The following is a 25,763-nucleotide window of genomic DNA, read 5'->3' as shown; positions in this document are numbered from 1 at the left end:
AAAAGAAATCGTCTGAAAAAGCACAATACATGGAGATTCATAACAAATCCACAAAAGAACCCTAAAAAAAACAAAAACGCCACCAGAAACAGTAAATAATGACAATCTCAAAACAATACAAAACAATAATTTTAACAACAAGTGTAACTATTTATTAATTTTGTGATAAATAGTGATAATTCGCACACACATATACATATGAAAATAAACTTTCAACCACTTAAGAGTATATAAATTTATTGACATGATTTATTTTGTGGTTCTGCATCGTCTGATGGTATTATACATTATGTAATACATTGTAATAGTTATTATATGCTGAACATTATTGTACTTTATGAATCTTGTGAAATGCCTCTGTTGGTGTATACTTCTTTCTCTTTTTCTGTAATAGAAATACTATTTTCTTTGTAAGAGTAAGATAATATAACGACGGCCGAAATCAATTAAACCCCATATTTACCGAAACAAAAGTCAGTAATTGTTTTATTCCCTATTCCGAGAGAAGAACATGTATTTAAGGAATAACATATACCAAAATAAATTTAACATGAAAAATCTAACCATAACGTTGCATGTAAAAGCGCGTGACGTTTAGCGCGGTGAATAACACTTTCTCAGGTGAATATGCTTTTTTATTCAAAATCCAATTCATATAGAGAAACCTACTAAAATAATACCAATATGGAATAACATTAAACATCATCTGCACAACGATGAAAAATAACTTCTGTTCTTGTAGACAACAAGGTTAAGATGAGGTTAAAATCGAGAATGGAATGGGGAATATGTCAAAGAGACAACCCGACTATAGAGCAGACAACAGCCAAATGCCAACAACAGGTTTTCAAAGCAGTGAGAAAATCCTGCACCCGGAGGTTCTCTCCTTCTTAAAGTTTCTAGCGATCCTTCAATTATTGAAGATTATTCGCCGGGCGTCGACTATTAAAATCTATAATTTACACTGTAGCAAGAAGAAATCAAAAATAACAAAATCAAAAAATCAAAATAACGTATGTACATTTGAAAAATAAATTTTGATAAAACTATAAACATTTGATAACAGAATAGTTAGGGATAGAATATGGGGATGAGAGCAGATTCTGCGATCATATTCTTGAATCCCTCTTCTGTACTGCATGATACTATTGGCTGTGGCAGATGATTCCAATTTATAACTGTTCGTGGATAAAATGAATATTTATAACTGTCTTTAGATGTTTTTATTTGCCTAAATGAGTGTGGATTGCTATGTCTGGTTCCTCAGCTGGCCCCTTAATGAAATTATGTACTTCTTCAGTTAAAATGGATGTCACATTAAACCCCAACATATAAATGAACTAAAATTAAAACAACAACCAATTGATATTTTATCGTATGTTTTTCTTTGTTGTGATGTTATGCTATTGTTTCAGAAAAAGGGAGAAGGTTTGGATCCATTAAAACGTTTAATCCCGCTGCAAATGTTTGCACCTGTCCAAAGTCAGGAATCTGATGTACAGTAGTTGTCGTTTGTTTATGTAATATATACGTGTTTCTCGTTTCTCGTTTTGTTTATATAGATTAGACCGTTGGTTTTCCCGTTTGAATGGTTTTACACTAGTAATTTTGGGGCCCTTTATAGCTTGTTGTTCGGTGTGAGCCAAAGCTCCGTGTTGAAGGCCGTACTTTAACCTATAATGGTTTACTTTTTAAATTGTTATTTGTATGGAGAGTTGTCTCATTGGCACTCACACCACATCTTCCTATATCTATTTTAAGACTAACAAAGACCAGGTGCTCCTGAATAGGGACAGGCGCAAAAATGCGGCGGGTCTAAACATTTGTTTTGAGATATAAACCCTTCCTTATACCTCTAGCCAATGTAGAATGGAGAAACACATAGCAAAATGCCTTTGTTGGATATTTGTCTCATAGATATTCATACTTCGTTTCCTTACTTTAAGTTATTAGGTTTTTCGTCACCAGAGTGATTTTTCTACTGCACTTTTCATATATTTTGTTTTTGTTATCACTGCAATATAAAAATCTTATAATAAAAAACCCGCTATAGATCAGTTAAGTGTTTTAAAGATACAACACGAGTCTGGTGAGAGAGATTAATCTTACCTGAGAATTTATCATTCATTTCTTGAATCTGTATATCGCTACTTATTTCAACAACTTCCGGCCAGTGAAATCCTATCAAAATCTGGTACAAAAAAGCCCCAAGTATGGCTCCTACGTGTGGACCCAAAATAGGAATCCAAAAATATTTATAATCATTGTAACTGCAAAATATGAAAATAATTAAATGAACTTAAAAGTATTTTATCAGTGATAAATATTTTACAAACGTTTATTTTTGCGATGGCTGTAAAACAAGTTCTGAGATTGGCATTGCGTCATACTTTCACAGAACTATCCAATATATCATAAATTATCTCGTTTCATTTGTTTCACATTTGATGACGTAGGGACCTCCTATAGATACATTATATGATATGGGGTTTGCTCATTGCTCAAGGTTGAATGGTGAGTGGACTCTGATGGATACTTGTCTCATTGACTATCATATAACTCCTTATTTTTATATTTTTATATGCTTTTATCATTGTTTGCTTATTGTTTTTTCTTCTTCGTGAACTGAGTAAATCAATCAAAAGTATTTTGTCAAAGATGGACATATCAGGCAGATTATGATCATGAACAATGTTTTTATACTCTTATTTGAAATATCAAGATTTTTTGAGATACTGATTCCACTGATGTTGTTTAGTTCACGTCTATAAAATAGTCCATCTATTTCCATTATCGGAAGTGAATTTATCTAAGACAGTTCATCGCCTCTTTATGACTCGTGTAGTTCTACTGACTCTTGCAATCTTACCACATCTCCTTACTTTTATTTTTACTGTTATTCCGCTTATCAATTGGGAAAGATCGAACACAAAAAAAAAAAAACTAGGTAATCTTTGGTATTCTTAATTTATTCCCAACTTGTCTATCACCAGGACGATTCAGAGCTTAAAAACTGGATGGCCTCTGTTGTTTTCGTAAAATAGGGTTGCCTTCTAACAGTCGAAAATTTAATATTCACATTTTAAGAACCAAAAGATATTAAAACAAGAATGTGTCAATAGTACACGGATGCCCCACTCGCACTATCATTTTACATGTTCAGTGGACCGTGAAATTGGGGTCAATACTTTTATTTGGCATTAGAATTAGAAAGATCATATCATAGGGAACATGTGTACTAAATTTCAAGTTAATTGGACTTAAACTTCATCAAAAACTACCTTGACCAAAAACTTTAACCTAAAGCGGGACAGACGGACAAACGGACGGATGGACGAATGAACAGACGGACGGACGAACGAACGGACGCACAGACCAGAAAACATAATGCCCCGCTACTGTCGTAGGTGGGGCATAAAAAAAAGTTCGTTGCTAATTACGATACCTGAATACTCCAACTCCCCATCCAGCAACAGACGTGAATATTCGTGGAGCTAAGTCACGTGCAGGATTTATGGCATATCCACAGTTAAGATGGTAGGTCATTCCAATGACAGTTACTATTAAACCAATGGCAATTGGCATCAGTCCTTTAGGTGTTTCCATATTTCTTTCATCTGTTATTGCCAGTATACAGATTAGTAGCATGCCTGTTGCAAGGAGCTAGATGCAAAGAAAGCTGTACAATTTATTAGTGTAAGTTTGACGTAGTAAACTTCATAAAAAGTAACATATTAATCAAATGAATGGCAAAATCAAAAGCTGAAACACATCAAACGAGTGGATTACAGCTGTCATATTCCTGACTTGGTACAGGTATTTTCTAATGTAGAAAAGAGTGGAATGAACCTGGGTTTATAGCTAGACACAATAGATACTATTATTTTTTATGTGTTAAAAGTTTTCTTGCTTTTGTCAATGTTTCTTTTTTCTACACAAAGTGCTCCAATCTTTCTCTTTTAAAGAGTATTTCGATTTTGTTGTCAATATATATGAATAATCATATTTAATATCCTAAAGATAAATTAATGTGTTGATCGTATTTTTTGTTTTTACAAGAGATATATGATGTAAAAGTAGTATACATATTTTTAAAGTTAAGCGTGAGCGTATCTGAAATTTTGAAATAAAGTTCAAAAAGGTCTTTTCATATTTTTGTCGAAAACATTTTATTTTATTTTTTATGTATACCACTGTTCATAATTATATATTCCTTTTTTATTAGGTAAAACTATCATTTTGACCTAATACAAATACTTGTACCTGATATTCATATGATCAAGACATAATCTTTCAATTAATTTAAGTGAGGCCTCCGGGTGCAGGTGACAGACACATTGGTGGCCTGCGGCTGTTGTCTGCTCTATGGTCGGGTTGTTGTCGCTTTGACACATTCCCCATTTCCATTTTCAATTTTACAGTAAATTCAGAAATTTACAGCGAAGTTTTTTATAATGCGAATAGGTGAGTATCGCAATAATAAAACTTGCATTTTTTTTACGCCCGTCAAAATTTTGACGGGACGTATTATGGTATACAAATGTTCGGCGTCCGTCTGTCCGTCCGTATGTCTGTCCTTCGTAAACATGTCGAACCGTAACTTGAGAACTACTTATCCAAATTTCATGAAACTGAATATAGTTGCTTCTTATGATGGTCAAAACGATCTGTATACTTTTTGGGGAAAATAAGATTAAAACTTTTTGAGTTACGTGACTTTTTAACTAAAACAGGGTTGCGTTTTTTTCACATGTGGCGCCGTATCTCAAAAACGATTTATGATTATTACTTAAAACTTTACACACTTCTTAGTTATATTAATCTAAAGACCTGTATTTTTTTTGATTTTGATTCAAAATTACATTTTAGAGATATTGAGTTTTTTTTTCTTTTTAAAAAGGGGGGAGGGGGGAGGGTTCACATGTCTCGCCGTATCTCAAAAACAATTTATGATTATTGCTCAAATAAAGGCAACAGTAGTATACCGCTATTCAAACTCATAAATCCATGGACAAAAAAACAAAATCGGGGTAACAAACTTAAACTGAGGGAAACGCACCAAACATAAGAGGAGAACAACGACACAACACTACAAATATAACATCAAAACCAAATACATGAATTTGGGATAGACAAGTACCGTGACACGTCTTATCGAAACTTTACACACTTTTTAGTTATATTAATCTAAAAATCTGTATACTTTTTGGGAATGATTCAAAGTTTTATTTTAGATTTATTGAGTTTTTTTTGTTAAAAAAAGGTTGGTTTTCACATGTCGTGCTGTATCACAGAAACTATTTATGATTATTGCATAAAACTTACACACAAGACGACGGGTGTATCATGCGCTCATGGCGCAACTGTTTATTATAACAAAGACATGAAATTGATAGATCTGTATATTTTTCTGAAATCGCAAAAATTAAACTTGCATTATTGTCCATTTTTGAAAAAAACCAACAATTAATACATGCACGCAATAATATCTGAATTTACAGTTACTGTATTTACCTGGTCTCCAAAACAAGTAGCTACGGAAGCAAACTGTTGTGGATAAGTTGACCAGATACCAGCTGTTGCGTTTGGTCCAGATACCATTCTGGTCCCTCCGTCATATTCGTTTAAAGCATCTGAAATAGGTACAGTTTTTACACCAAAATATAATGAGTTACAAAGACTGTACATTAAAATAAATCTTGAAAGTACAAAGTACTTATAATAAGGTCTGGTGATCAACTAGTTGAAAGCATTAGAATTGAGAATGGAAATTAAGAAAATGTAAAAGAGACAAAAATCCGATTAAGAAGAAGCAGATAATAGACGAAAGCCACCAATGGCTCTTCAACGCAGACTTTAAATTAATTTTCTAAATTTTTGCGCCTGTCCCAAGTCAGAAGCCTCTGGCTTTTGTCAGTCTTGTATGGTTTTTAGTTTTAGTTTTTTGTGTATATTTCGGAATTTAGTATGACGTCTATTATCACAGAACTAGTATTCGTTTTTGTGAAGGAGCCAGCTGAAGCATGCCTCTAGGTGCGGGAGTTTCTTGCTGCATTGAAGACCCGTTGGTGGCTATCTGCTGTTGTCTGCTCTTTGGTCGGTATCTTGTATCTTTGACACATTCCCCATTTCCATTCTCAATTTTATGTATACGTAAACATGGAATTGGCAAGTGAAGGACTTTTTGTTTCCTATGAAATCGATGTAAAGTTCTGTTATTTATTGTCTTTCTTTTGATCTCAAAATACTATTACTTGCAAGGACAATGAACACATGTTTAAGTGGGATTTGACTTAATACTAGTTTGGTTTCGACACAAAATACTGACATAAAATTTCATACGTTAGGGAGCGACCATTTGATAATCTAATAGAAGAAGGTGCCGGATGATGGAGTATTTATTTGCACATTTAGCGAGTCTTGCAATTTTTTTTTTTAATTTTGAACACAATTATTTCCCATTTTCATCTTGTTTTAGTCAGTTTTTTTTTATCTTGTCTGGTCAGAAAACTTATTCCCAAAATCTTCCTCAGTACCATCTCCCTCTTTCTCTCTCCAGGAGTATGAGATAATCGTTATTTTGTGGTCCTCAATGCTCTACAACTTCGTACTTATTTGGCATTTTCAACTTTTATTGAGTCGAGAGTCACTGATGAGTCTTTTGAAGATAACACGCGCGTCTGGCGCAAACACTACATTTTATCCTGGTATCTGTGGTGAGTTTATTCACGTACTGATAATACAAAATCTACATTCAATATATTTATTTGAAACCTACCATAATATACAAAATAAATTACAGCTGATGCAACAAAAGATCCCAAATATTGGCCTAACATATACAATGGTACTTTCTTCCATGGGACTTTCTTGATGCAGGCCATGGCAACAGTCACAGCTGGGTTCAGATGACCACCTGTAAATAAACAGATTTTTTTTCTAATTCGATGTCTTTCCTTACAAACATATTTTTACTTTGTCGTTTACTGACGCAGAAGTTTTGCTATTGATTGCTATCACATGTTTGTAAGTTAATAGTTCTTGCTGCTACCGACGAATATAGAATACCGCGAAGGGTGATGCATGCATAAACAAATCTTTATGTCTGGTGTGCATATAACTGTAGTTCATACATTGTTGGATATCATATGAAGGTGCAAACGAGTCGTTTCATATTCTTAACAGCGCATTGGTTGTATTATTAGTTATTAAATATTTCAATATCATAATTAAAAACCTGATTTTGAACTATATCAAACTTATAGAAATTTAACTGTGACGTCACTTTTACCTTAGATGTCATTTTGTAGCTTTTTCCAGTCGGTGACAATTCATGGTTCTTTTGTGCTGTCCTCTTTTGTCGTACGTTTTCGTTTTTATTCTGTGGTTAGTCGCCTCTTCGGTGTTGACATACACATCAATCATGGTCATTTTTATAAATTTACTGTTTGCAAAAGTAAGAATTATTCTAAATACTAAGGATTTTTTTTTATCCCAGGCACAGATAACCTTAGTCGCAATAGGCACAACATTTTAGAATTTTGGATAATCAATGGTCTTCGACTTTTTACTTGTTTGGCTTTCTTTACTTTTCTGATCTGAGCCTCACTGGTGAGTCTTATGTAGATAGTTATCAAAGGTTGCAAGATTATAATTTCAAACACCAGACGCGCGTTTCGCCTTCATAAGACTCATCAGTGACGCTCAGATCAAAATAGTTATAAATCCAAACATGTACAAAGTGGGAGAGCATTGAGGACCAAAAATTCCAAAAAGTTGTGCCATATACGGCGTAGGTAATCTATTCCTGGGATAAATAAAGGCAACAGTAGTATACCGCTGTTCAAAACTCATAAATCCATGGACAAAAAACAAAATAGGGATAACAAACTAAAACCGAGGGAAACGCATTAAATATAAGAGGAGAACAACGACATAACACTAAAATTAACACACATAGACAAAATCCCACGAGAATAACAAATATAACATCAAAACCAAATACATGAATTTGGGATAGACAAGTACCGTGACACGTCTTATCGCAATGTGAATTTACACTCAAAAATAAGAGAAAACAAACGACACAACGTTATAATGTAATACACACAGAAACGAACTATAATATAACAATGACCATATTCCTGACTTGGTACAGGGCATTTTTAAAGGAAAAAATGGTGTGGCATGCCAAACCTCGCACTTTTATGGCCATGTGAAATATAACATCAAAATGACAACACAGGACTACAATATAAATAAATTGGAGAACACAATTGACAAAGAATCACACGAACAACAGCCAACAAAAGGCAACAAGTTCAAAATTTTAATACGCCAGAAGTGTATTTTGTCCACACAAGACCTATGTGTGACGCACAGATACAAAAGTTTGAAAGCCAAAACGAGTACAAAAATGAACAGCATCGAGGACCAAAAGATCAAAAAGGTTGTGCCAAAAACGGCAAGGGTTTTCTGTTAAGTTACCAGAAAATCCCTATAATTAAGAGTAATTTATACTTTTGCAAACAGTAAATTTAATAAAATGAATATTCAAAAGATGTACATGATAAAGCTGAAGTATTAACTAATTACAGGAAACAACTGAAATACATTTACATAACCAGACATTTGAAACACAAAAGTAGACACATCCGAATACGTTTAAACCTCTACGCCAAGTGACGTCCTATTTGAAACTGAAAAATGACGAAAAAATGACGTCATTTGAATTAGTAAAACAGATCATCAAAAAATGAAAAATGACGTCACATAAGAATGAATAAGATAGAATTAGGATTCATTTAAGATTATATATTTGAACTAAATACTGATATTGCATTTAATAACAAAGCACATTTTAATTCTTATTGATATAAAACTGAGGTAGCAATTAACTATATTATAAAACTATGTCCGGTTTGTTATGAATCTAACTTCAAACGTAAAATATCGTACTGATTACGTTGAACGAAGTCAGATCTGATAAATGAAGGCGGTGATTAATTTTCTTTACAATAACAGATAAATATAATAGAAAAGAAGTCAACACATTTGACAAAATCCGATGAGAATTACAAATATAACATTAAACATTTAAACTAAGACAATCCTTAGTTTTTTTTAAAATTCAAAGTTTTGTAACAGGAAATTTATAAAAATGACCATATAATTGATATTCATGTCTACACCGAAGTGCTGACTAGACGAAACGCACATTTGGTGTATCAAATTATAAGCCTGATACCTTTGATAACTATTAGCATGTTGAAATGTCCTGTTGTAATGTTTATTGTGTATTTCTCTGTCCTAAATGTTCTTTAATTTATTTGTAGTCCTGCCATGAAATGTTGTCATTTTAGTGTTATATTTAACATTGCCATTTAAGCGCGAGGTTTAGCTAGCCGCAAAACTAGGTTCAACCCACAATTTTTTCTTAAAATGTCCTGTAAAAAGTCAGAAAAATGGCAGTTGTTAGTTATAGTTCGTTTGTGGGTGTGTTGCATTGTCGTTTTGGTTTTTTGTTGCAATTCAGTGTTTCTGTTGTTTTGTTGTTTTCCTCTTATAGTTATGTGTTTACCTCAGTTTAAGTTTGTAACATGGATTTGTTTTCTCTCAATCGATTTATGACTTTCGAACAGCTGTATACTACTGTTGCCTTTATTTACAGATATTTCAGTATTGATATGACTGGTTTTTTTTATCAATGTACGTGTGCCAAATGGACAGATTAAAGTGCACACAGCCAAAGAAACAAAATCTGTCACAATGTATTCTATTTATAATAGTTTTTACCCGAGATACCACCAGATATGTAAACTCCCATTGTCACTGCTAGTCCCCATGACCAATGTATAGAGGAATGGTTACCAACGCCATCTCGACTTAGAACTGCTTGGGCGACCGAACCATCCCCAAAAACCTAAAAATCAATAAATACAGATTAATTAATTAAGAGATCATTCAGTGCATAAGGCAGAAAAAAATGCTTTGTTTTTGTTGTTGTCTTGAACTATATACAACACGACAATCTCCAATGAAGCAGTAAGGCCAATTTGTCCTCTAATTGTTTCAGTCATAGGGTCAAAATCTAGAAATTGTAAAATCCTACTGAAATTTTGATACGTAAGAGTCTTTATCACATACATAAGATAGTGGTTCCCAATTCTACATATTTCCATCAAATCACAAATCTATTCGGCGCTTAATGCTGCTGTTGAAGGAGAATCGATGCACAATTGTAGGTTTTAAAATAATGATGTATAGTATGATTGCCAATGAGACAAATCTTCATCAGAGACCAAATTCCGTAGAAGTTAACAGCTATTGGTTACTTTACGGCCTTCAATATGTTACATGCTTTTGTTGACGAATATTGAAAATTCAAATTAAAATTTGAATATTGAAACCGAATTTTTGCATGTGGAATAAAAATTGTTTTGGAGAAATTGAATATTGAACAAACATGACATTTGAAAAAGATAAAAGGATCTTCAAAGAAATTTTAACAGAAGAAAGTAAACTGGAGATATTTCAGATACATGTAAGTGTAGCATGGCCACTAGATCAGTAGTTCAATCACATTGTTTAAAACTAAGCAATAAGAATTGTTAGAACTATTAATTGACAGTTGTACTATCAATGTAAGTACAGATTGAAAGTATTTTTTAAAATGAGCTCTTTCCTGAAATAAATGAATAGAAACGAACTATTAGATACCAACTGCAATATACCTGACTTGGTACAGGATATTTTAAGAAAATGGTTTCATCTGCTTAGATCACGAACCAAAATATAACCTCTTTTTTCGAATGTGAAAAAAGTATAACTATATAATACTGATAATAATAACAAAAATAATAGTAATAATAATAACAAAAATAATAATAATATTTTTAAACTAACAAAAATGTAAAAAAATCATTGTCAGAACGGTGTCATATAGTCATTATTCCTCATTCCAATACGCCCCCCTAACATGAATCAGGACTATCCATAACTGGTGACGTGTTGTTATTTTACAACATGGGGAACTAGCGGTAGATTTTATAAATATGAAATATACAGTCCAAACTAAATCAAAGACGCGACTGTACACTAGAGTTGACGTGAACCTTGCCATTCAGTCACAGGACTTCAAATATTTCAATCCTTTATGGGTTGATTTAAAATACATGTATAAGTAAGCAATTAATGTAGCTGTTAAATTTGATAGATGCTTTTTTGGCTTCTATGTTAAATATTTGGTTTTTTTTGGGGTTCTAATTGAGATTGTGACACGGTGATGACTGCTGTACCCAATTTTTCCTATGTCTGTTTTTTCACGCATCGTTGTAAATATCGTGGAATTTGATGCGACTTTCATACAAGTGAGGGGTTTAGCGCTATAAAAGCAGGTTCAACCCACCATTTTCTACATTTGATATATACATTACATAAATCAGTGTTACATTTGAAGTCCATAAAACAAGAACATGTGAAGCTTCATCTCTTATCTCAAAATGACATTAAGTTCTATTTTACTTATTGAACAAGGATTGACAATAAAGTAAAATCACAAAAAAATACTGAACTCCGAGGAAAATTCCAAACGGAAAGTCCCTAGTCAAATGGAAATATCAAATGATAAAGAACACAACAACTGTCATATTCCGTAAAAATATCAAAGCCAGTAAATAGTCGCATCCTGTAGGTCGCATTCGTGAAAAGAGATTGAGATTGTATTTATGACATAGAAACATATCCAATATTATCTGTATAACCGATATTCCATAATGGTCAATAAACTCGTGATGGCGTCCGAAAAAATAACGAAGTGATGATTTCAACTTCACCATTTGAATTTCTGGTCTCACAGTTGAAATCACCTCATTTGTCATAAAGTTTTGTTTTCAACCGACCCTCCTAATCAATTTCTAGATATAAGTCCTTATCAAATTGTAAAATCAAAAGCTCAAACACATCAAACGAATGGATAACAACTGTCATATTCTTAACTTGGTACAGGCATTTTCTTATGTAGACAATGGTGGATTGCACCTTGCTTTAAAGCGCTAAACCTCTCATATGTATGCCACCAAATTCCATTATATATAAAACGATGCGTGAAAAAAACAGACATGATATGTTAAATTGTCAAAATAGGGTTACAGCAGTCATCACCGTGTCACAATCTCAATCAGATTAAAAACAAAAAGAAACAAAAGAAATAATTTTAACAAAGACGCACAAAAAAGAATTTATCAAATTTAACAACCACGTTCATTGCTTACTTATTTTTGTATTTTCAATAATAAACCCATAAAATTTTACAAAAATTTACAGTGAGTTGACTGTTAGTGTTGCTCTCCACCAATTGCAACTCATTCAAAATTTTGACCAAATTGCAATTTGTTTTATTAAACCAAATTATTCAACTGGTCAGAATATTGAACAAATTGTTCAGTCAAAATTTGAAAGTGCAAGGTGATAAAATAAAATATACTTACAATCCTATAAGACTTTAACTCCACTTTAATGATGTTGTGACAAAATTAGTTTATCAGTTTGTATAGTTATATTAATCATTAATATATAAATATAACAGTCAACTCACTGTAACAGTATCAAAAAGTTGAAATGAATTCACAGTTTACACCATGACACTAGTAGTACGAAGAGATCATACCTTTATTGTCGGTGACGTCATTTGGAAAGTAACTATTCATTAAAGGATAGTAACTTTCTTTTAATTATTTAAGCTTACAACCGCACTTCGTATCATATTATAACTCAATATCAGATGACTTATTTATACATATAAGAAACATAGTATGGTGGAGTGAAATCTTTTCCACAGTAAACCATTGGTGTATGTAACGTGACTGTCTTGACGAATAAAAAATGTTGACGCTGATCACATATATGAATGGAGGTATTTTGTATAATTCAAACGGCACCCCTTTATTAAAAGATAAGTTCCAAAATGAAGTATCTGACAACAGACGTCTTAAGTGAAACATGTGTCCACAATATGAACGCAATATGTACATAACATTTTCCTATGCAACCAATTATTACTTTGTATTCCAAAGATCAATTATGATAAGTCCTTAAACATCTATAAAATCAAAAGTTATCAACCAACGGAATGAGTATAAAACAACTGTCAAATACCTGCTTGGTACAGGTATTTGTAGACGAATGTGGTGGTTTAAACCTAATTTATAGCTAGACAAACCTCTCGTTTGTTTATAGTTTCGTGATATTGACAGCATAAGGGGAGCTACTCAAACAGACATAACAGGTTAGTATAATAGTAGTTTGGATGCGGTAAAAACAATCTGAATAAGATGTAGAACTCTGATTTCGTTATACTCTCATATGGAGTATAACGAAATAAGAGTTCGATATTTTTATTAGATTGCAGTCAAAACTGTATAAGCATACATGACAGACATACACAGGTGTTGTAGTTGAAGTAAATTTGACACAAAAGCCAACAAAAAATTGTTTGTACCTGATAGTACATACCGTATTTAATATACACCTTCTCATTAAAGTTCAAATTAAGTAAATATATATATAGATTGTTAAATAAGTTGAAACAACACTATAAAAACCTCTTGCAACCGATTTGCACACAAGGACTCACCTGCACGAGAAACACACACAGTAATAATAAAAAAGATAGCGGGATACATCATATAAACCGCGTCTTGTAGTTTCTAATATTAGTTTCCTTGGATTTCGTTCGCCTCTCTTCTAGATACAGAGAAATAAAATAGAGAGATGGCAGATTTAGCTCTTGGATGTATGATAATAATATTCTATTAATGAGTACGGCATTCATTTAGATGATATTATTATCTTGATATACTATCCTGCCATGGTCCCTTTTGTACATTTTGGTATTCACTTATTTTGCTACTTTTTGCCTTTCAAATATTTGGGTTCGAGCGTCCCTGATGGAGGTAATTACAGGAAAGCGTTTCGGACGCATACATTTTACAAAATGTTACAACCCCATCATTGCACATCACTGTTCGAACTTACAAAGTTCATTTTACTTGTACGAACTAGGTTACGTATACACTAGAGGAATTAAACATTTATATTCAGGCTTTTCAACTATTTTATATTGTCTTGCTGAATAAAAATATTTGGTTTTGAGCGTCCCTGATGGAGGTAAACACCGGAAAGCGTTTCGGACGCATACAGTTTACTAAGTGCTATTTTCATAATTTATATAATACTTACTATCAATGTGAAAGTCCCTAAAAATTCCGCTAGGGTTTCACGAGCAATATTGTTTCTTATCCTTATTTTGCCGCTGAAATCCTTCATTTTGTCACTTCTATTGATAATACGACTATTTAATATTAATGCAGAACGAACATCGTTGTTCGAACGAAAATAGTTAATTTTACTTGTAAGAACAAGGTTATGTAAACACTAGAGGTATTAAACATTTATATTCGGGCTATTCAAGACCAAAGGTTTTCAACTGTATATTGTTTGGCTGAATACATTAAACCACTGTTGAGTAGATATCTATAATACTAAAATAACGAGGTCCAATTTGTCAGCCGTCATGGGGTAAAAACGACAAATTAAAGAATTCAATTTTATATATATCAAATATAGGACATTGGTGTTGATTAAAAATTACACCACTCCAGACCCTTTTGTTTTCCACATAATTAATATTGTCAATAATGAACAAGTTTCGGGTCGAATCCGATACCGATACCAATAGTATATTCACCTGTTACCTACTACATTATCTGTACGTTTCACATCTGACAGGCGCACCACCAAACGGTGTATTTTGGATTTTGCTATATACACGGGTCATAATCACAGGGTTGACACTAATACATTCAACCATTGTCAAATTGTTCCCTATTGTAGTATTTTAAGCAGTAAGCCTTTCTAAGATGACAATACGAATACTAAATTTCGGGACTTAAAATAAGGCGTATAGTTACAGTTTTCAATTTGTTAGCGGGCATGACATAAAACAGCGAATCAAAGAATTCAACTTTATTTATAACTAAATTAATAAATATAGGACAATGCTGTTGATTAAAAAAATACTCCTTTCCAGGACCTTTTGTTTTCCAAATAATTAATATTACCAATAATTAATAAGTTCCAGGTCGACGGGTTCAAACAGAAAGATTTTGAAAGCAGAGAAAACTGTGCATCTTATAATCAGCATGACTTTATCAGATGATAATCCCAATACAAAAATAAGGCTTAGACATAGTTATATACTTTAATTCAGTCACGGACCCGCGATATCACAGGTGTGTTCTAGTAACGTTTATTAAAATCAACGGTTGCATTTCTACGTTCTCAACCTTGTAATAAATGTTTAATACGTGACGAAGCAAGATACTACTACTACTAATAATAATAGTAATAAATAAAAATAATAATTATAATAATTACAAAATACCACGAGAATAACAAATATAACATCTAAACCAAATACATGAATTTGGGATAGACAAGTACCGTGGCACGTCTTATCGCAATGTGAAATTACACTAAAAAATAAGAGAAAACAAACGACGCAACGTTAAAATGTAACACACACAGAAACGAACAATAATATTACAATGGCCATATTCCTGACTTGGGACAGGACATTTTTAAAGGACAAAATGGTGGGTTAAACCTGGTTTTGTGGCATCATGCCAAACCTTGCACTTTAATGGCAATGTTGAATATAACATTGAAATTACAACATAATATTACAGGACTACAATTCAAATAAATAGGCAACGTATTAGACAAAGAAACACATGATTAACGGATAACAAAAAACATCAGGTTTAAAATTCAATACGCCAAAAACGCGCCTTGTCCACACACGACTCACCAGTGACGCCCAGATATAAAAGATCGAAAGTGAAAAAAAGTACAAAGTTGTACAGCACTAAAGATCAAAAGTTGAAAAAAGTTGTGTCAAATACGGCTATGTTTTACAAACCCATCTTCGTATCATTGTACCTTCAATATCAAATGATCTTAAAAAAGTATATTCTAATGTGGTGATCGCTTTCATTCTCCTCCATAAACCATTGGCCTGTGTTACGCTGATCACATATATGAATGAAATACGTTTTTTTTATTACCAAAACAGCACTCCTGTGACAAAATATAAGATACCAACCCCACTACCTGACCCCAGATCTTTTAAGTAACACGTGTGTCGACAAGACGAAAGCAATGTGAATGCAAAATTTCTTTAATGTAACCAAAGTCGAAAAATAGATCATTCCAGAGACCAATCAGTTTCTAAAAAAATACGTAAGTATATGTAATAAATTGGCGGGCACTATTGAAACATATTAATAGTGAAATCCATATTGTTGAAAAAATATAGACACGAGGACAGATGGCGGTATGTAAACTTATTTTCAACCTTTTGTATGGAAAGTATTGCAATGATCCAAAACTTCCCCGGCGGAAAATTGCATGAGGGGTCATTGCTATGTAATACCAGCCTAGATTGATGAAGTAATTCGTACTGTGTTGCAAGTCATAAGTCAGGAGCCTGTATTCCGTGACTGTCGTGTATATATAAGTTGCTGCCTGGTATTTTCATTCTTCGTTTGTTTTTTGTTTAATCATAAATCAGGCTTTTAGAATCTTTTGTTTGGATTGTTTCACTTATTTTTTTACGTGGGTGCATGTGAAAAATGACAATACAATATTTGTTTTGCTCATTGTTGAAGGTGATCTACATTTGCTTAAATACACGTTATTTGGATACTTATCTCATTGAAAATCAATTTGATAAAACTATATTTCTGGTGTTCAAGTGCAAATAAATAGGTGTTGCAAGTGCGAATAAATATATCAACATAAAATTTAGTAATTATAATCATGAATGAGTTGTATTAGAATTGTATAATCGATTTTCACGTCTATTGTATAACTCAGTATGCAAATAACAAGCGCAGTATAATACATGTCATAGTTAAAATATTTTTATTTTTGTGTCGTAAATGTGAATTGTTTGCAGAGTACCTTACACCGATGAAGATTATAATCTCCGTTAACAGTACACTATTTACTTGATATGAAATAAGATATATTTTACGTTATGTTTTTTACGAACTTTACAATCTTGACATTTAATTTTCTAAATCAAATAAAGTTGTACCTTGATCAAATTGAGAGAATTGTAATTTGGTAATTATTTCATTGTAAATTGTGTTTATTTAACCCAAAAAAGTTCTCATTATACAGAGCTTAAACTGTCCACAGAAATGATATACGCAAATTCAAATTATTACGTTCATAAACAATTTGTTTTTGTAGCCATGTACTGTAACAACAAATAAACCGAAGATTAAAGGATCTAATTGCTGGATTTTTTAATCAGCAGAATATTTGTGGATTTTGTTTGTTTGATATATTTACTAACAGTTGGTATTTCAATGGATGCTTAATAACATTAACGGTACCAATTTTCCTGCACCAGATGCGCCTTTCGACAATACATGTCTCTTCAGTGATGCTCGTCTCCAAAATATATGTACACCCGTACTGTGCGACTTGATTTTATCCGTATCTGATGCACAATGCAGACAGGACCCTCTCACAAACAAAACATCTTGCAATTTGTTTTAATTCCCCTCTCAGAATCGGTGTTTTGATGATACCAAGGCCCTCACGAACCTCACGAATTACAGTGAGTGCTTGCATGTCATATTATAATAATTATTGTATTAAATATTTATGTATCTTGCCCGACATGGGTCTTTGATTGGTAAAAAAAATAATGTCTAATTTCTAATATCTTATGTCATATCATCATCTTTAATTTCATCGATACTGACCCAGATTGACTCAAACAAAGATGCTGATTTCAATTGTTCAATTTCAACTTCCCATTTCTCATGACTGACACCATTTTCTACATTTGAAAGTGCCTGTACCTAGTTAGGAATATGACAGTTCTTGTCCAATGCATTCGTTTTTGATGTGTTTTGTCATTAGATTTTGCTATGTGATTATGGACTTTCTGATTTGATTTTCCTCTGAGTTCAGTATTTTTGTGATTTAATTTAATACTCTCTGTCCCATTGTAGGTGTTTATTCATCTCAATTAGTACGTTACACTTGAGCATGTTCCCACTATACGGACTTAATCAACAAAGGTGTGTTCCCTACGCAGAAAATCAAAATGCTCCAACAGAGTTATGAGGAAGAATGACTATAACCCAAATAAAGACAACAGTAGTATACCGCCGTTCAAAACTCGTAAATCGATGGAGAAAAAAAACCCACAAAATCGGGATAACAAACTAAAACTGAGGGAAACGCATTAAATATAAGAGGAGAACAACGACACAACATTAAAATGTAACACACACAGAAACTAACTAAGCATTAGAAAAAATCCAATGAGAATAACAAATATAACATCAAAACCAAATACAAAAGTACAGTGACACGTAATATGAATTCACACTCAAATATAAGAGAGAACAAACGACACAACATTAAAATGTAACACCAACAGAAACAAACTATAATATAACATATTCCTGACTTGGTACAGGACATGTTTAAAAGAAAAATGGTGGGTTGAACCTGGCTTTGTGACATGTCAAACCTCCCGTTGTAATGGCAATGTTAAATACAACATTAAAATGACAACATAACATTACAGGACTAAAATACAAAAAAATAGGAGAATATATTAGACAAAGAATCACACGAATAATAGCTAACAAAAGGCACCAGGTTTAAAATTTAATACGCAAGAAAGTTGTACGGCACTGAGGATCAAAAGTTCAAAAAAGTTGTGCCAAATACGGCTTGGGTTTTATTTGAGTTACATATGAATAATAAACGAACACGAAATGTCTATCGACACATACGTCTGAATCCAAGAGAGTTCGGAAAAGTTCTCTCTAGTAATAAACCGTCTATCAAATAAATAGAGTCAAAAGAATGTCCGGTGATCGTATAGTGTTGGTCAATGGTAATGTTTATATCAGAGGTTCTGTTCTTCGTACACATGGTGGGAAACTAATGTTCTAGATGATAAGTTTTATAGTCAATCAAGGTTCTGGTTTCTTAATAAATCGTTATCAGGGACAATTGGTTTGTATATTATCAAGGCTAGGTAAATGGTCATCTGGCATCTTGGTATTGTCTGATAGCGGGGTTATAACATCTATATAATATTAAGTGCAACATAGGTATATATGCAACTATGTTACACTTTCGCGGTCTAAAATACTCTTACTATGTCGACGCTGTTCAGTTCATGTAATTACTCCGATTTCGTGTTTTGTATGTTTTACCTTGATTTTTATTCACCTCAAAAGCTTACAAGACCTTTAAACAGACTTATTAAGAAGGGATATAGTTACGATACTGTTGTCAAGTCATTAAAGATTGCATATTTTGGCTTTAATATTGATTCATTGATAGGGTCTTTGCATCGGAACCAAACACATTTATTGAAAACAACAGTTGTTGGCATGACACGGGTTATGTTCTTTTCATATATTTTATGATAGTATGATACTAAACACCTGACGGTAGGGATTGTGCCTGATATTCATACGATGAAGACATAATCTTTTAATCAGTGTAATTGAGGTCTGGAGCTGGCATGTCAGTTAAATGCTCGTAGTCTGTTATAATTTATGTATTATTGTCATTTTGTCTATTTTCTTTTGAAACATCTTCTGACATCGGAGTCGGACTTCTCTTGAACTGAATTTTAATGTGCGTATTGGCATGCGTTTATTTTTCTACATTGGCTAGAGGTATAGGGGAGGGTTGAGATCTCATAAACATGTTTAACCCCGCCGCAATTTTGCGCCTGTCCCAAGTCAGGAGCCTCTTGCCTTCGTTAGTCTTGTATGATGTTTAATTTGAAATTCTTGTGTATAATTCGGAGTTTTGTATGACGTCCATTATCACTGTACTAGGATATATATACATATTTTTTATGGGGCCAGCTGAAGGATGCCTACGGGTGCGGGAGTTTTTCGCTACATTGAAGACCCATTGGTGGCCTTCGGCTGTTGTCTGCTCTATGGTCGGGTTGTTGTCGTTTTGACACATTCCCCAATTCCTTTCTCAATTTTATTGTTTTAAATCTGTAATATATTCAATTGGATATGCTGTTGAGAGCGGTGCTGTTGAGAGCGGTGTTGTTAAGAACGATTTGATAACTGTACGATATATTAACGAATCCATGATTGTTGCGATTTATATTTAAAAAAAGTAAAAGTTGTCAAATCATTGGACAAGATTCTACTTCTGTACAAAAAGCAAAAAGTAAAATAACAAAAATACTGAACTCCGAGGAAATTTAAAAATAGAAAGTTTCTAATGAAATGGCAAAATCAAACACATCAAACGAATAGAACTACAGTTCAAAGTACACATTTCATAACATGGATTCGAGCGTCACTGATGAGTCTTCTGTAGACGAAACGCGCGTCTTGCGTAAATACAAAATTTAATCCTGGTATCTATGATGAGTTTATTATATAAAGTCATAACATAGGTTTTTATGAGTCATAATTATTGTAGGTTCATACATATAATAATATTAACGGTATTAATATGTTTTATATCAGATGCACATTTTAACACTTACATTGAATTAATGACTATCCAATGATTCTCGAGGTCGAAATATTTGAAACTTGTAAATATTGACGAGTTGATTAAATCAAAAAGGTCATACACTATATCCAATCCGGACAGCTTATTGAACTTTATTTTATCTGAAAACTGCAAGCACAAATAGACCTTTCAAACGCATGTTCAATTATATTTTCATTTTTGGAATTGTACACAGATAAATTAAATGAAATCATTTTCTCCACAGATCCTTATATACATGCTCACCAAGAAACGAATCATCGCAGAAAATAAAAAAAAACATCATAAACATTACCAAGACAAAATAAGCCATGATGTAAATATTTTCACAAACTAAATCAAAGAATTCAATTTTAATTTCAGGATTACCATTAACTTCGTCCACATTATTAATTATCCAATATTTTCTGTAACTTAAATTGTGTATTGTTTCCGCTGTCACCATAATTTCTCGTTTAAAGCTCCCCTGTAAAGCATGTTTGTATGCTTTGTAAGCATACTCGAGAGCATTTTGAAAGTCTTTATTTATCAAGAAAATTTTTGATTTCGCAATATAGAGACCCCATTTCCAACGGTCAGAAAGTTCTCTATCATTAAGCTTGGATAACAGTTCTTCAGCACTCTCAATGTCTCTACTAGATATTGAAACACCGTCTATATTATTCCCCAAAACACCTATTCCTAAATGAAGATGAATAAGTTTGATAAAAAATATATTATGGAAATCTGATGCAACTTTTTGATACTCCCTACAAAAATGATCGATTGCTTTTTCTGCAGTAGCAAACAAAACCGGTTTTAAACTGCTGTCACGTGTTTGCTCATACTCTAAACACAAAAAGTTATACTTGATATAAAATACAAGTCCGGTTTCACGACAAGCCGGTAAAAGGTCAACATAATGTTCTGCTGTTTCTATATATTTCTTATATACTTCTTCTCGAAGAGCTGGATCTGACATTATCATGGCAGAACCTTTTCGTGCTAAGTACATCATTGATACCAGAACTGGATTTGATGTGAATGGAGTCACTTTTTTAATTTCAGAGAGAACATCTGTACAAAGAAGGTTTATCTCATATTTCAATCTCATATTTTCGCACTGTGCATCCCTAACAAAGAAATATCTATCTGCAAGCTTTACTCGTTCATTTCCCACTAATTTTTCGCTGTACGATTTGTCTGTCCATTTTTTTACAACATCGTTTACTTCTTTGTCAAATGATATTTGGTTCCCTGTCAGAGAATATATTTTAAGTCGATGTCTAAATTCCACTAGTTCTCGTCTATCTTTTGTGAAAAGTTTAATTTTAATGGCATAGTGAACCTCGTCTTTTTTGCTTCTTTGAATTTTTTTTTGAATTTCGTCAATGAGAAATATGTACGCATCTTGATACGAGAAAACCTTGTACACATCATCTAAAGTCAGATAGTTAAGAGCATTTTCTATAAAATAGTACACTTTTTCTTGTCTATAACGGAATGTTCTAAGTTTTGAGCAAACTTGTGTTGGCAAAAGCTTGTATAAACACGGCAAAATATAAAGTGGATCAAAATCCTCAACAATACGTGGTAACATTTCCTTAATAACATCCTGTTCAGTGGCGTCCATTTTGAACTGGTTTATCGACCAGAATGACGAACACATTTGAAGTGATGAATATAGCTAACATGTTATTTACATGATTTATGCACAGATAAAATTCTCCGGAAACACACTAAGTATTTTCACAGTTGCACTTCAGTTATAAATATAATAGTTTACGTCTAGTTTTATGACAAAAGCAATCAGGGTAACCAACTACGAGTGCTTTTGTCCATTCAATTGTTTAAAGGCGCTATGACAGCTTACAGTAAACAAAAATTAACCGATATAGTAAAAAGATAAAGGATTCAAAAGGACAAATGAATCAAACTTTTTTTTTAAATTTAGTAACGTCTTCTTCAATCCAAACATATATCATATTATAATCCTGGTACCTATTCGAAATACTTAAGATTTTCTTATCGCAGTCATAGATTACCTTAGTCGTATTAGGCACACTTTTTGGGAATTGCTCTTCAACTTAATACTGGTTTGGCATTCTAACTATTTTGACCTGAGCGTCACTGATGAGTCTTTTGTAGACAAAACGCACGTCTGGCGTGTCAAATTATAAGCCTGATACTTTTGATAACTATTTACACCCGATGCCTCTTCTGATGGATGTTTCGTCCGCGAGGGTATCACAAGCTCAGTAGTCAGCACTTCGGTGTTGACATGAATATCAATTATATGGTCATTCTTATAAATTTACTGTTTGCAAAAGTATGAAATATTCGAAATACTTAGGATTTTCTTATCCCGGTAGATTTTGGCGGTTTTGGGATTTGGGAGGGGGTTTGTGTGTTATAAATTGTATTTTCTTTTAAAAATCCATTGATACATTACCAGTAGCAGTAGTAAATAAAGATCGTTTGATTATCTTAAACCTTAGAACATAAGAAAATCGATGGCATCACATCAAGTAATCCATGTTACAAAATGTAGATTGTCTTTGATGAGAAAAACGATTAGTGTTTCATATAATTTTCAAATGCATAACAAGTTGCTTTCTTTATGAAATAAAAATCAGTAGGTGAACCCGAGTCAGCTGACAGGTAACAAATAACAGGTCACTGATTTGTTTTGCATTGAATATGAAATAAGTTAATGAATAATATATACTTAAAAATTAAAACCTCTTTATTAGAAACAATCAATTAGCTACATTTTTGGTTTATAGTCGTTAAACAGTGTTAATACTTGCACATTTAATTGAAGGCACTTTTTGTTTTATTTTAGTTGTAAATAGACACGTACAAACAGTTACAAATGAGTTTTTCTTTTTATGCATAGACTTATGAATCTTTATTATTACTTGGAGTTGTATTCGTTTTTAATTTTCCTACATTACAAAGTTCTTATCCTATTGCAAACGGGATGTCCAAAGACAAAGAAATATGCATGCAAGACTAATCTTATTATAACTGAATATATATTAGCATTAACGTTGCATTATATTTTGGATGCATTTGTTATACAGGTCATACCTTCAATTTTGTTTCTTGGAATCTTTTAATAAACTGCAACGTCAGTGTTGGTCGTATACTCTTTGCTTAAGCAGTCTTTGACAACCATACATAATTTATTTTTAAATATCAGTCCTTTGGAGAAGGAATAACAAGACAGTGTTAATGTGTTAAAGTCTGTGCATATCTCATGGCTTAAATACGAGTGTTCGAAGAATTGATTTAAATTCAGGAAAAGTAGAAGAGTTCAACGCGACCTTAAAACACGGTCGTCAGTTGGAGATATTGACACCTAGATTTGTTTATTTTGTTGTTGTTGTGGTTTTGTCATATTTGATTGTGACAAACATATCCTTGCATATAAATTCGTTTTTTAGAGCTTGTTCTGGTTTTTTATAAATCGTCTGAAACCAAGATATTCGTCAAACTAAATTCTAATCCTTATCGTCAAATCTCTATTGGCAATAATACCATTAGGTGCATTAAAAACTCAGCTCTACTGGTTGCGTCTTAACGCAGGGATGTGAAGCTAAAAAACATCAGTAAACAAGACAACTCGGTTGAGAATAAGATTCAGACTTACAATTGACCAAACTGATCACAAATTGATGACAGATTGTTGGACATTGACGTTATTGAACTGCTTTCAGTCATACAGTTCAGTATGCAGTGTAAATAAGATGTGTTGTGATTGCAAATGAGAAAGAAAATAAACTGTTATCACGGAGATATGTCTCGCCTTTTTGTAATTTTGATTATGCAAATGTTGAAATCAAAATAGCAATACTTTAACATCTTACACAAGTTATACAAATATTCAAAGTCAATGAACCATGACTGAGTTACATGGCTAAACAATCTTCATGTAAATGAGCTGTGCCAATGCTAATAATAATGCATACCAAATACCATTGACTTATTATAACTCGTTCCCAAACCTAAATACAAACATTAACTTGTAAACTATGTAAAAGTTTCAATGTCAATGAACCATGAAGAGGGGGTGGGGCTATACCATGGAAACGATACTTGCAAATGCAAATAAATTTGCATACCGACTTACCATTAGAAGTTCATCTTAAACTGATCTAATCACAAACTAATACATGTAAACTAAGATAGGTTTCAAACTCATTAGACTGTGACTGAGGGGCGAGGCCAAATATTTTCCATGTAAATGAGATGTGCCAATGCTTATACAACTGAATACTAATTAGCACTAATGGCTCCCCTTCAACTCACCTAATCACAAACTAATACATGATAACTTTTTTCAAAGTCAATAGACCATGACTTAGAGGGCGGAGCCAAATTATCCATGGAAATGAGATATGTCAATACTTATACAACTGCATACCAAATATCAATGACCTACCACTTGTGGTTCCCCATAAACTGACCTAATCACAAACTAATACATGTAAAATCGGATGAGTCGAACCTCGGATGAGTCGAATACTTTCGTCTGGTCCCTTCGACTTCGACACAACGAGGTTCGACTGTATATATTAACGGTTAAATTTACACTATTGAAAATATTTTAACCACAAATTTTTATTTTTTAAAATTTAAATTCCACTAACTGGTAACAAAACCTGATTAAGGTAGTAAACATGTCTTTTTGCGCATGACAGACTTTTAAGGATATTGATGTTCTTGTAATATTCTTCTTCATCTCCTTGGAACATGACGAAATTCCCATATTTCAACAGTTCTTTGATGATCTACATAACACCATGGCTGTCCTTTCCCGTCTGGATCCCTGCAGTAATTTGTTACATGATCATCTGAATTGATAGGTAAAAGGGGGCGTTTTTGTAGATTCCAAATCATACAGGGTGTTCCACTGACTGAACAGGACACTTTTTCGTTGTATTTAGTGCTATTGAGATACTGATCTTCAACTGAAATCAACGACAGAGATAGATAGTGACTTCTTAATCTGAACTTTGTCTTCCGCTTAAACATGACAAAATGCAAATATTTAACTATGGCAACAGTAGTTCAGGCAAAGTGGAAAGTACGTGATATGACTCTTCTGTTAGTGTCATATTTAATTTGTTTTTTATTGCCTAACG

The 25,763-nt window shown here is 32.8% G+C and overlaps 2 protein-coding genes across 2 annotated transcripts; both read right to left on the bottom strand.

Annotated features, from left to right (window-relative positions):
• Positions 1–235: 235 nt before the first annotated feature.
• Positions 236–14,325, bottom strand: LOC139521281 (aquaporin-10-like). The gene is made up of 7 exons (XM_071314754.1): positions 14,239–14,325; positions 9,796–9,922; positions 6,779–6,916; positions 5,515–5,633; positions 3,446–3,663; positions 2,110–2,270; positions 236–385 (listed from the first exon to the last, which is right to left on the bottom strand). The coding sequence occupies exons 1-7, from the start codon at positions 14,323–14,325 to the stop codon at positions 336–338; spliced, it is 900 nt and encodes a 299-aa protein (XP_071170855.1). The 3' UTR covers positions 236–335.
• Positions 14,326–20,489: 6,164 nt separating this feature from the next.
• On the bottom strand, positions 20,490–22,291 carry LOC139519134 (uncharacterized). Its single transcript, XM_071310949.1, has one exon. It carries the CDS (start codon positions 22,280–22,282, stop codon positions 20,846–20,848), a length of 1,437 nt encoding a protein of 478 aa, XP_071167050.1. The 5' UTR covers positions 22,283–22,291; the 3' UTR covers positions 20,490–20,845.
• Positions 22,292–25,763: the final 3,472 nt, after the last annotated feature.

Source organism: Mytilus edulis, chromosome 4, assembly GCF_963676685.1.
Source record: "Mytilus edulis chromosome 4, xbMytEdul2.2, whole genome shotgun sequence".
Lineage (NCBI taxonomy): Eukaryota > Metazoa > Mollusca > Bivalvia > Mytilida > Mytilidae > Mytilus > Mytilus edulis.
The sequence above is the reverse complement of the archived record's forward strand: the minus strand, read 5'-3'. Positions and strand labels throughout refer to the sequence as shown.